This window comes from Schistocerca gregaria, chromosome 9, assembly GCF_023897955.1.
Source record: "Schistocerca gregaria isolate iqSchGreg1 chromosome 9, iqSchGreg1.2, whole genome shotgun sequence".
Lineage (NCBI taxonomy): Eukaryota > Metazoa > Arthropoda > Insecta > Orthoptera > Acrididae > Schistocerca > Schistocerca gregaria.
In genome coordinates this window covers 237,537,532-237,550,557 of record NC_064928.1, presented here as the reverse complement: position 1 = coordinate 237,550,557, position 13,026 = coordinate 237,537,532, and the positions used below count along the sequence as shown (strand labels likewise).

The window sequence follows — 13,026 nt, the reverse complement described above, 5'->3', positions numbered from 1 at the left end:
CTGACAAATCAGTACCCAGAACAACCACCTCTGGCTGTAATAACGGCTTTGATAGCCTGGGCATTGAGTCAAACAGAGCTTGGATGGCGTGTACAAGTACAGCTGTCCATGCAGCTTCAGCACAATACCACAGTTCATCAAGAATAGTGACTGGCTTATTGTGATGAGCCAGTTGCTCAGCCACCATTGACCAGACGTTTTCAATTGGTGAGAGATCTGGAGACTGTGCTGGCCAGGGCAGCAGTCGGATATTTTGTGTATCCAGAAAGGCCTGTACAGGACCTGCAAAATGCGATCGTGCATTATCCTGCAGAAATGTAGGGTTTCTCAGGGATCGAATGAAGGGTAGTGCCAAAGGTGGTAACACATCTGTAATGTAACGTCCACTGTTCAAAGTGCTGTCAATGCGAACAAGAGGTGACCGAGACGTGTATAGATTTCACTAGTAATTATAACACCACTTATCATTTGTACACCCAATCAACCACATAAATAAACAGCAGTTGGCATTCACTCTTTCGTGTTTATGCGGCTCAGTTCGTACTGCCCCGTCCCCTTCTGTGCGCGGGAAAGCTTTTTAATTTCTAGATGTGATTGGGATTCACCTGGCAGAGACATCATGTATGCTACGCACGCATTCAAAAATCACTTAATGACTCGTTCAGAAATGTCTTCAAACATATTGAAAATCGAAGTGGGATGCGTTTAAAAACATATGAATAATCGATAGACCAACGTGCGCCGAATGCTAGGCGCTTGGTGAAACAAGGTATTTTGCTTCAAGAATACAATTTGGCGCCCCCTGAAACTATCGCCGGGCAGATACCCCGGTTGCCCCTCCTCCCCCCCCCCCCCCCCTCCCGCCCATAACAAAGCGTGAAGAAAAAAGGTTTACGTTAATTGCCTGAACTGGTCCTAGCCGGGCAGATGCAGTTCCTTCACTGATTTACATAGAATTTTACTAATACTGCGCTTGCCGATATTACAGAAATAAACTCTGAGCACTGGAACAAGCTGTCTGTCGTCAAACATCTCAAAGTTACTCCTAATATCTTGACGAACGCGACTGACTCTCTCATTAATATATTTTGCTTCTCTATTTTATCTCGTATGAACACTGGTAACTTTTACGATGCAGAACTCATCAGAAAATAACTTATGAAACATTTCGGGTCCGTGATTCTGATTTCAGAAAGTAAATTAACATGCGACCATTCGCTCCTTTTTTCAATCAATATCGGATCCATTTCCTCTTTTCGCTTTTTCCTATTGCTCTCAAGATTAGATAATATATTTGCAGCACACGCTTTCTTTTGGCTGTTCGACATCTTACCTTCTAAAATCGCGTTGTCAACTGACAATTTTTGTCAATGTTATTGATAGTGTGGCGTCGTTTCAAGAACATTGAAGGTTTGACGAACTAGTATTGTCAATAAATATTGAACGTGTTCAGGCCCCTAAACCTTAGGAATATCACTGAACTGCCCGTCGAGCTGCCTAAAATCTTTGTCGTATTTGTTTTGTGTTTACACTTCAGTGTTTTTGTGATAGTAGTAAGTGGAGGAGGGATACGTGAGTTACGTCAGTTGCAAAAACACACACATACTAATTTCAGTTTTCGGGTGAGTTTCAGAGCCTGTATATTTTGTGAAAGTTAAGTCATTTAAAGGTGGACATCGGTTTGTCAAGTTTTCCCTTCAGTATGACAGCGCAGTGGGCGTTTTCCCTTCAGTTTGACAGCGCAGTTGGACGTTGAATGGCATAGTTTATAACAAATTCCAGGGTGTGAAAAAGGACGAGAAACCAAATAAAACGAGGTTTCTGTAATCAAAAACTATGACTCGACTAGTAGGTAATAGTGTAGAGCTATTAATGTATCTGAATTAGAAAAGAGTTTTGAAATATTCATCTTTAAATAATAGCTACGGGGGGATTAGGATGTATAGGCCACCGGAAAAGAAAGGCGAGTTTGCTGCGTGATTACAGTTTCTTTGGTGAAGCTATGACATTCGTAAATGCACACCTTGTTTTGTTATTGTAAGTACTTACATTTACACAGGTTTTAAAAATTAATCCTACCGTGCCTGGTGCAAAACAGCTAAAGGATCACGGAAATGCTCTTCGAGGGTAAAGCCGTACCTTTAATGGTTAAGCCTCTCAGATCCTCCAGAGTACATGATTTGGGTTTCCCTACTATCTCCACCGAAATACTGTTGATTCTTTTACAACGAAATCCATCCTTACAGCTGTTTTCATTACTAGCATCTGTTTGTAATGTATATAAATAAATTACTGCGTTGTTTAGTTTCATGACAAGCATATAGATTCTATTAAACTGCTGGATTGCATTTTTTGAATTTTAAGTTGGAATATTGAAGAGCAGCATGTGTTGAAGTGTTACAAGGGTTAACAGATGGTATGTGCGATTTTGTGTTCTGATTTTCAACATATTATTCAAGTTTGTGGTTTCCTCAGATTGGATCATACGAATGGTGTTCCCTTTGGGGTCAACACTGTTCATCAGAGATAGTGCTCTGCTCATAGTGATGTCAATGTCGCCCAGATATAGAAATACAAACTGATTTACTATTTCTGTAGGATTTCACCATTAACACCTTTGTAATTGCTTTGAATGAAAGTGTACAATGACATACGTGCAGTGATATAGAGAACACTTAATTTTTGCTTCAGGTGGGGTGCAGTGTTTCTGAGTTTTGAGTCATGGACTGGAGAGTCCCATATAATCAGTGAGTATTGATATCAGCTTGATTCACTATGGTGTACTATATTAATCTGCAGTGAAAATTGTATTTCTTATATAAACAAAGCTTATTATGTTTCTTTATTTACATACTGCAGTAGTGCTAAAAGTTGTCATTTGCATTGTGGTGTTAACAAAGAAGTAATTTGACTTGTGAATGCTAATTGAAGAAGTGACAACAATACAACCACACATGTAAATTGTATGTGGTTCCTGGTAATGGCTGTATTGACATGCAGCAGGACTTTCACACAAAAAGTTTGTTCCTAGTGTATCTTCTCTCTCCCCCTTGCCCTCCTCTCTTCCCCCTCCCCCTCTCCTCTTTCACCCCTCCACCTTCCCTCCATCCCCCTTCCCCTGCCTTCTTCCCTCCCCTTTGCCCCTCCCTCCAATCTTCCGCTTCCACCTCTCTTCACCGAGTGAGGTGGCGCAGTGGTTAGACACTGGACTCGCATTCGTGAGGATGACGGTTCAATCCTGCATCTGTCCTGATTTAGGTTTTGCGTGATTTCCCTAAATCGCTCCAGGCAAATACTGGGATGGTTCCTTTGAAAGGGCACGGCCAACGTCCTTCCCCGTCCTTCCCTAATCTGATGAGACCGATGACCTCACTGTCTGGTCTCCTTCCCCGAAGGCCCCAACCCCACCACTCTCCCTTCCCCCTCTCTCTTCCTCCAACCTCCCTCACCCCACTCTCTCTTGCTGATTCACCCTCCCAACAGCTAATTTCATGATAGTCACCATTTTTCGATGGGTGTTCACTATCTTTCTCTAAAATCCAACCTGTTACGGCCCCCACTCTGAATGCAGTTTTAAAGAATTAGCCAGACATATATTGTAAATGTATTATTTTTGAGGCTGAATACATTTTCCTTAAGATTCCTCCAATGAACCTCCTTTTCCGCCAATTTGTTTTACGTAGTTATTCTAATTTTTTGTTATTCCAGGTGCTTACTCTCATGTATTTTATGGTAGTTACTGTTCGCAGTGATTTGTCACGAATACTGTTATCAAGCAGTAGTGAAACTCTTTGTTTATTGTTTTGCAGTTTGATACATTTATTTATGGTCAGCGTCATCTTCTAGTCCCTGTTTCAACCATCTGTTCTCTGCAGGTCTTCATTGATGTAGTGCAACAGCTGTCCTATTGACAACAGCATTATCTGTGCTTCGTGGAGTGCCCAGCTTTGTCCACTAAATTGTTAATTTGTACTGTAAATGTTAATCATCCTATCATAGACCCTTGGGGTTAAGAATTATATGCTGAGATCTTGAATGTCCTGAAACCAAACAAAACTCTGATCCAGTACATAGTAAAACTGTATTTTGTTCATTAAACAATAGTGCAGAATTGTACTGAATGCCATTCAGAAGTATTAGAATATGGCTTCAACCTGGGCACCATTGTCTTTGGCACATTAGATTTTATGGATGAACAGAGTAGGGTGAGTTCTGCAGTACCTCTGTATCCATCTCTTGTTTTGGTGCCAGTACAGTCACTGAGTGAGAGAATAGATAATTTTGATGTGCAAATCGACTTTACAGAGACCAAAATTTCTTCTGATTTTTTATACAGATCAGTTTACAAATTTTTGCTTTAAAATTCATTGAGTACAATCCTCACAGTTGTGTTTGCTTCATTCAGCTTTTGTTTGTCAACTGAGCTTTGTTCTTTGCTCTCTGCCTAAGTCAGTGACTCAACTTTCTTTGGCTTTGTAGCAACTTTGTGTCATGGGTCATTCCATGTCAAGTGGCCTAAGAGTTCCCACTCGACCATCTCCAATTTCGATGAAATTTTTACAGGATGTACATATAACCCGTACATGAAGCACTACCAAATCACAGCTTCATAAGTAGTATGGTGGGGGCACTAGCCACCTTTTCGTAAAGGCTCGTTTTTTGACATTGCGACTGAAATGAATAAATTATCAACTTTGTTTTACCATTGTTCAGGATCTAAGAGACCTGTCGTGCTGAAACTTTGTGATCCTGTTCAACTTTTTTGATACATTAACTTAGTTGTAGTACAAAAGGTTAAACTATGGTAAGTTCGTCAGAGTGTGCTCTCAAAGTGGCTCATAAATCTTGTGCCAAATTTTGACTCTGTTTTATTGCCTTTTATCTACTGAAAGAGTAACTTTCTGAAGCTAATACTTTATTGTCTGCAGCATGTCATAAATCTCTGCAAGTGGCACCCAGATTGCCCAAATAATAACTGAGTTATCAAAGTTCAAAGTGTGCTAAAACATTTAATTAGTCAAATTTGGCTCACTTTCAGAAAGTCATATCTCAAAAGGGGTTACTCAAGTTTTATTTATCTTGGCACCATTGAAAAGAGCTCACCTTGTTTGATCAGAAAAAGTTGTTTTTATTTTGGTGACTTTGCATTTAAGAACAAATAAACTTATATTTTCATTAATTACATTTCTCGACATTGTGACATAAATCAATAAATGATCAACTTTGATTTACTATTACTCAAGATCCAAAAGCCCTGTCATGCTGAAACTTTGTGATCCATTTCAACTTTTTGGGTACAATATTTTACCTGTAAAACAAAAGGTCAAACTATGATAAATTCATCTTAGTATACTATCAGAGTGGTTCATAAACCTTGTTGTACCAAATTTTGACTACAATTTATTGAATTGTATCTACCGAAAGAATAACTTTCTGAAGCTGATACTTTCGTTATCTGCAACTTGTCAGCATGTCATAAAGCTGTGCAAGTAGCATCCATATTGCTCAGATAATAACTGAGTTATATGAGCTCATCATGTCTTATCTGAAAAAGTTGTTTTTATTTTGGAGACAGGCCAGTTTAGTGCCCACAATGGAGTTTGGTAACCTGCTTCGACAATCAGTCTGAAGCACACTGTTGTGTAGTGAAGAGTGTTCAAATGTTGTGTGTGCCTTTTTGAGTGATGTAAAGTGTGTTGTAATTACTGGATATACCTCTTTTTTGGTAATAAAAATTATTTCAATGTATGGGGTGACTCTTTAAAAATGTTTATCAGGTTATTTCATTTTTTTCTTATATTCTCAAGGAAGTTCCCATTATCTATGATTGTTTAATATTTTTTAGTTGAAAAAATTCACCACTTCTAATTTATCTACTATTGAAACAAATGGCAATTGGAAGCATAAATTTAATTGTAGTGTAATGTATATCAACAAGGTTTCAGTACCATGTGTCATTGCCTTGTAGATAATTCTGCATGTCATCTGAAAACATACACACATCAACAAGGCTTCATTCCAATCAAAGAATTTTCAGTAGAGCAACAGGAATTAATAAACCAAAGAAGTGAGATATGTCTCACTGAAAATGCACAAATATGCTTTCATCACAAAGCAATATATGTGGACAAATATGACTTTCTACAGAGATCTTGTTGTAATCCTTTTGGTACAAAGAAACATTCTGTTAAAAAGGGTTTATGGATTGTCAGTGTGGAAACAGCAAAACAATTGCAAGCTGTGAATAAGAGCAATGTGAAACCTGGTCAGAAGATCTGTCCAACTTGCAGAGAACAATTTATAACAAAGGATGCAGAAAAATCACAATCAACTTCAAACCGGTCTGAAGATGAAGCATAGCCAGAAGTATCAATCGGTTCAAGTCTAACTGCTTTTGGGGTCTTCCCTCTAAAATTTCAGAGAGTGTCAAAAAGGGATGTGAAAGGTTACGCAAAACAAAAAATAAGCAAAGCTCAAGAGGCAATTGCAAATAACATTTCTACTGCTGGAGGATTCGCCCCAAAAGATCTTCAAACACCTGGTACAAGCAAGACATGTTCTGATTGTGAAGATTATAAGCATCTGGTTAAAGAATTGAAAGAGAAGTTGCAATTGTCAAGGCAGCCTGAAAAATGAAAAATTGCAAAATATTGACATTAGTAACACAAAGCTGGACTATAAGAGAGACAATGCAAGCATTTGGTGTTTCAGAGAGGATGATAAAAGCAGCCAGGAAGTTACAGGCAGAAAATTGTGTATAAGCTCTTCCATAGAACAAGTGTGGCAAGAACATTCCAGATGCCATAAAAGAAAGAGTGGTAACATTTTTTTCAGAATGAGGAATTTAGCTGAATTTGTCCAGGTAAAAAAGACTGTGTATCAATTAGGATAGAAGGAAAGAAAGTTTTGATGCAAAAATACCTTCTTCTGAATAATTTGAAAGAAATGTTGCTGCATATCGACTTCAATATGAGCCTGAAATTGGTTTTTCCAAATTTTGCGAATTGAGGGCAAAATAGTGCATCACTGTGGGTGCAGTAGAAACCCACTCAGTCTGTTCAAATGGCTCTGAGCACTATGGGACTTGACTTAACTTCTGAGGTCATCAGTCCCCTAGAACTCAGAACTACTTAAACCTAACTAACCTAAGGACATTACACGCATCCATGCCCGAGACAGGATTCGAACCTGCCACCGTAGCGGTCGCGCGGTTCTAGACTGTATCACCTGGAACCGCTCGGCCACTCTGGCAGTCTGTGTTTGTACTTTACACCAAAATGTGAAACTGATGCTTGCAAGCACTCCAGTTAAAGAAGATTATAAGAGTCGGATTGCTAAAACAGTGTGTGATCTGGAGTCCAAAGACTCCACGCTTCATCGCTGTGAAATCTGTCCACGAAAATAACTACTGGAACAGTTTTTAGAAAGTAGTTTTGAAGACAGTGATTCAGATGATACCACTGAGTTCAAACAGCGGGTGCCCACTAATAGAGATACATTAGAAACCAAGCAGATGACCACTAAGGATTTTGTTGAAGATCTGATTTAAAAAATTGACAAACATTCCACTCATCATTATGTTGGAAAGTACCAGAGCAAGCACCTAAAATGCATAAAAGAAAGCTGTGAGCCAACTGAACTGATTGTATTAATGGACTTTCCTGAAAATTATTCCTTCATTGTCCAGCTTGCAGCTCAAGGTTTTCACTGGAGTAACAGCCAAGCAACTTTACACCCATTTGTTGTGTACTTCAGAAATAACTTGGACGTCAGCAGCATAGCGAATCTGTGCCCCTTCAAACACCTTTAGAAGCGGTAGCTGTTAGGCTAAAGGCAATGCAGGAAATTAACATCTGAAATATCTACCTTCCTCCAGATACTGACTGGCTGCACTAATATCTCAACCCCCCCCCCCCCCCCCCCTCCACCTTTGCTGCCTTTGGGTGATTTCAAGGCCCAAACCCGTTGTGGGGTTGAACCGAGATGTCGAGGATCCACTAATTCAAATTAACCTTTGTCTCCTAAATACAAGTACCTCAACTCGTTTCATTTAGCCACATGGCACATATTCAGCCGTTGATCTCTGTTTGCAGTCCTAATCTTCTACTATTCATCTGTTGCAGAGCTCGTGATGACTTGTGTGGCAGTGACCACTTTCCTCTCTGACTATCACTCACCTGAACGGTTGCCCAGATGGGTACTTACCGGGGCTGACTGGGATTCTTTCACCTCTGGTATCACTGTTGGATCTCCATCGCATGGAAACGTCGACAAGGTGATCCAGACCATTACTACTGCCACTGTGTCTGCAGCTGAAACTGGAATCCCTTGTTCGTCAGTTTCCCCCGGCGGAAGACAGTGCCTTGGTAGTTGCCAGAAACCACAGTAGCTGTTAGTGATCGTAGGTGGGCGTTACAGTGTTAAAAGCAGTGCCCACCACTGGATCATCTCATTGCCTTCAAACAGCTCTGTACCCAGGTCTCTCAATAACTCAAACAACAGAAGTGGGAGTGTTGGGACAATACCTCACCACCATTGATCTACTAACCTCTACTACTCAGGTTTCGACCAAGCTCAGATACCTTTATGCATATCAGACATCTGAAGGTCTACCTGGGATTTCTCCATATGGTGTTGTTTATACTGAGTCAGATGCGATCGCAGAACATTATGATCGAACTTCTGTGTCTGAGAATTACCATCCCACCTTTCATACCATAAAACAACGGGCAGAACATCAACATCAACAGCTGCCTTTTGCTACACTCAGCCCTGAGCCGTATAATGCTCCATTCACTGAGTGCATATTTCTCAGTGCCTTTGCAGATTTCCTGACACATCCCCTGGGCCAGACAGCATCCGTCACCAAATCTGTCAAGTGGGTTACCAGTCCACTCCTTGCCGTCTTCAACCGCATCTGGATTGATGGTGAATTCCTGTCACAAAGGCGAGAAAGTATCATCATTCCAGTTCTAAAACCTGGTAAGAATCCACTAGATATGGATAGCTTATGTCCTATTAACCTCAGTAACATTCTGTGCAAGCTGCTTGAATGTGTGGTGAGCCATCAGTTGCATTCGCTTGTCCTCGTAGCCTTCTGGCTCTGTCTCAGGGTGGTTTTGCCAAGGTCGCTCCACCACTGACAATTTGTTATACGTGGAGTCTGCTATCGGAACAACTTTTCCTGCTGTAATCAACTTATTGCTATCTTTCTTGACCTGACGAAGACCTATGATACCACTTGGCGACACTACAACCTCACTAATCTGTGAGAGTGGGATCTCAGGGGCCCGCTCCCAATTTTTATACAGAATTTTTTGTTGCTCCACACGTTCAGTGCTCGACTTCACAGTTCCCCCCATGTCCAAGAGAATGGGATCCCGCAGGGCTGTGTACTAAGCATCCCACTCTTTTCGGTGGCCATTAATGGTCTCGAAGCAGCAGTCAGGTCCTCAGTAATCACCCTTCATATATGCTGACAACTTTTGTATTTGCTTCTGCTCATCTGCTATTGGTGTGGCTGAATGTCAACTGCAGGCAGCCATACCAAAGGCACAGTCATGGACACTCACCCCCTGACTTCCAGTTTTCAGCACCAAAACTTGCGTCACGTACTTCTGTCGTCATTGTACTGTCCACTGACATCCAGAACTTTACGTCAATGACCAACTACTTAACGTAGTGGATATGTGTCACTTTTTGGGACTGATTTTTGATGCCCGCTTAACTTGGCAATCCCATCTTTGTCAGATTAAGCAGATTTGCCGGTGGCATCTTAACATTCTCTGATGTCTGAATCTAACCGACCGGGATACAGTTTGCCCTACATTGTTGCAGCTGTACAAACACCTCGTACAGTCCCATCTCAATCTCAATTATGGGAGCCTGGCGTATGGTTCAGCGTCACCCTCAGTATTGCAGATGCTGGATCCTTTACACAATTGTTGAGGTTGACTTGTGACGGGAGCTTTCCGAACGAGCCCAGTGAACACTCTACTCATGGAAGCTCGGTTTCCACCATTGCAGATCAGGCAGCAACAGCTGCTTGTCAATTATACTGCGCATATTTTTAGCTTGCCTAAACACCCAAATTGCTGACTCGTTTTTCCTAGCATGGCAACCCATCTCCCGTGACAGTGGTCCATATCAGGTCCCCCTGTGGGCCCAGGGGTTAGAATAGGCCCGAGGTATTTCTGCCTGTTGTAAGAGGTGACTAAAAGGAGTCTCACACCTTTCAGCCTTTATGTGATGGTCCCCTGTAAGGTTTGACCTTCATTTCTCAAAATTTTCTTGAAGAGTGAGCCAATTGGGGAAGGGTGCCTTACATGGTGCAACGTGTCCATTGTGCATTTATATCTTTAGCCCACTTCCTCATTGTGGCATTGCAGTCCCACTCATGACTTCTGCATTTCGAATTGCTCCTCAAATACTGGAGTTGCTGAGAGGCACCGACAGGGAGCCATTCACAAGGCGCAGTCATGGGCTCTAGCCCACGGCTTCCAGTTTTCAGATGTGAAGTCGTGTGTCATGCACTTCTATCGCTGTCGTACCATTCATCTGGAACCTGAACTTTATCTTACTGATGATCTGCTCACTGTAGTGGAGATGTATCGCTTCTTAGGACTGGTTTTTGATACCAAATTGACTTGGCTACCTCACCTTCGTCAGCTTAAGCAGGAGTGCTGGCAGCACCTCAATGTTCTCCACTTCCTGAGCAACACTAACTGCAGTGCAGATCGCTCTATGCTGCTGCAGCTCTACCGAGCTCTTGTTCAATCCCACCTTGACTATCGGAGTCTGGTTAAAGGTTCGGCTGCACCCTCAGTGTTGCATTTACTTGACCCAGTGCACCATTGTGGCGTTTGCCTAGTGATGGGAGCTTTTAGAACAAGTCCAGTGTCCTGGTGGAGGCCGGAGTCCCTCTGTTGTAGGTCCAACATGTGTAACTGCTCGCCAGTTATGTTGCACACATTCATAGTTCTTCTGAGCTTCCAAATTACCATCTCCTTTTCCCATCCATGGCAGTTCTCCCCCATCGGTGGCCCATGTCAGGGCTCACGATTGAGGTTCGCATGCGATCCCTTCTCTCCAAACTGGAGTCCTTCTCTTTACCATCTCTACTTGGGGTCCATTCCTGTACACCTCCATGGTGTACACCTTGGCCGAAACTTTATCTGGAACTTTTGCATGGCCTAAGTGCTCCACTAACCCTGTAGCTCTCTGCTGGCTCTTCCTCTTGATTCTTGATGTGTTCTGGGGCTCTGAAGTCATTTACACCGATGGCTGATGGTAATGTTGGTTTCACCTATGTCCACAGAGTCCATATTGAACAGCATTCCTTGCCCACTGGCTGCAGTGTATTCACTGCAGAGCTTGTGGCCATATTTCGTGCACTTCAGTACATCCGTTCCTGTTCTGATGCGTCTTTTTTTGTTCTGACTCCCTGAGCAGCTTACAAGCTATCAACTAGTGCTGCCCTCGCCGTCCTGTGGTAGCAAACATCCATGAGTCTATCTCTGCCCTGGAACGGTCCAGTCGTTCAGTGGTGTTTGTGTGGACCACAGGACACATTAGAATCCCAGGCAACGAACTTGCTGACAGGCTGGCCAAACAGGCTACGTGGAAACTTTTCCTGGAGATGGGCATCTCTGAAACTGACCTTTGTTCTGTCTTACGCCGCAAGGCTTTGGGAGACAGTGGCATAACAGTATGCACAACAAACTGTGTGTCATTAAGGAGACTGCGAATGTGTGGAAGTCTTCCCTTCTCACAGGGAATTAGTTGTCCTTTGATGGCTCCACATTGGCCATATGTGGCTCACATGTGGTTACCTCCTCTGTCGTGAGGACCCACCTCAGTGTTGCTGTGGCTCCCAAATGATAGTCTTTCACCTCTTGCTGGATTTTCCACTTTTAGCTGCTCTGCGGCGGCCTTTTAACTTTCCCAGCACCCTACCTTCGGTGTTGGGTGACAATGCCTCAACAGCAGCTTTAGGTTTATGTTTTATTTGTGAGGGTGGTTTTTATCATCTGATCTGAGTTTTAGTGCATGTCCTTTGTCCCTCTGTGTCCTCCACCCTAGGGCTTTTAGGGTGGCGGTTTTAATGTGTTGCAGAGTGGCTGGATTCTTCTCTTTTATTCTCATGGTCAGCCAGCCATGCTTTCTTGTTTTTAATTTCTTCTCACCGTTCCTTACGTCTCTGTGATTTTTCTTGTCCCGTTTTGCCCATTGTAGTGTGTGTTGTCCTTCTGTCATTCTTCTAGTTCTTTCTATTTTCTGTTATTGTGCCGTATGTCTTCTTTGTTTTCTTCTTTCCCTTGGGTAATTGTTCCACTGGGAACAAGGGACCGATGACCTTGCAGTTTGGTCCCTTTCCCTTCACTTTTAAACCAACCAACCAGATCAGGGGTTACAATTGCAGTCCATGTCAGGTCTTTTTACACTGAACTTGAGTCTTTCCCTCTCCCGATTTTCCTCCAAATCCACTCACGTCAACGTCCATGGTCGGTGCCTTGGCCACAGCTTCATGTGGAGCCATCACAAGGCACAAAAGACTCAGGTCCTCCTGAGGCCCTCCGCCATCAGTTTTTCTCTATTCTTTGCAAGGTCCAGGGCTCATAAATAGCCTACACTGATGGCTTGATGGTTCATTGTCACACTGGCTTCACTTATGCTCACACTGGACATACTGAACAGCAGTAATTGCTGGATAGCTGCAGTGTTTCCGCTGCAGAGTCAGTGGCCATATCTCGTGCTCTTGAGCGTATTTGCTCCTGCGCAGGTGAGTCCTTCCTCATCTGTAGTGAATTCTTAAGCAACCTACAAGCTCTCCACCAGTGCTTCCCTCAACATCTTTTGGTAATGACTATCCATGGGTCTGTTTATCCCCTTGTAAACCATGGACATTCAGTGGCTTTCATGTGGATCCCAGGCTACCGGTAAACCATCTCTGGAGATCGGGACATTGGAGACAGATCTCCGATCAGTCTTACGCTGTTAAGTTTTCGGGGTCTCGGGGTCTGGAAT

The 13,026-nt window shown here is 42.5% G+C and overlaps 1 protein-coding gene across 5 annotated transcripts in view; it reads left to right on the top strand.

Moving 5' to 3' along the window:
- Positions 1-1,483: 1,483 nt before the first annotated feature.
- LOC126291656 (nuclear RNA export factor 1-like) overlaps positions 1,484-13,026 on the top strand; it is a 190,704-nt gene continuing 179,161 nt past the window's right edge. For all 5 annotated transcript variants that reach the window (XR_007551835.1, XR_007551834.1, XM_049985228.1 and 2 more), the window contains exons 1-2: positions 1,484-1,622; positions 2,692-2,747. Coding sequence is in view for 3 of the 5 variants with exons in the window: in XM_049985228.1 (XP_049841185.1) it covers positions 2,722-2,747 (26 nt within the window). In the remaining 2 variants the exon portion in view is untranslated. The remainder of the gene's footprint in view (positions 1,623-2,691; positions 2,748-13,026) is intronic.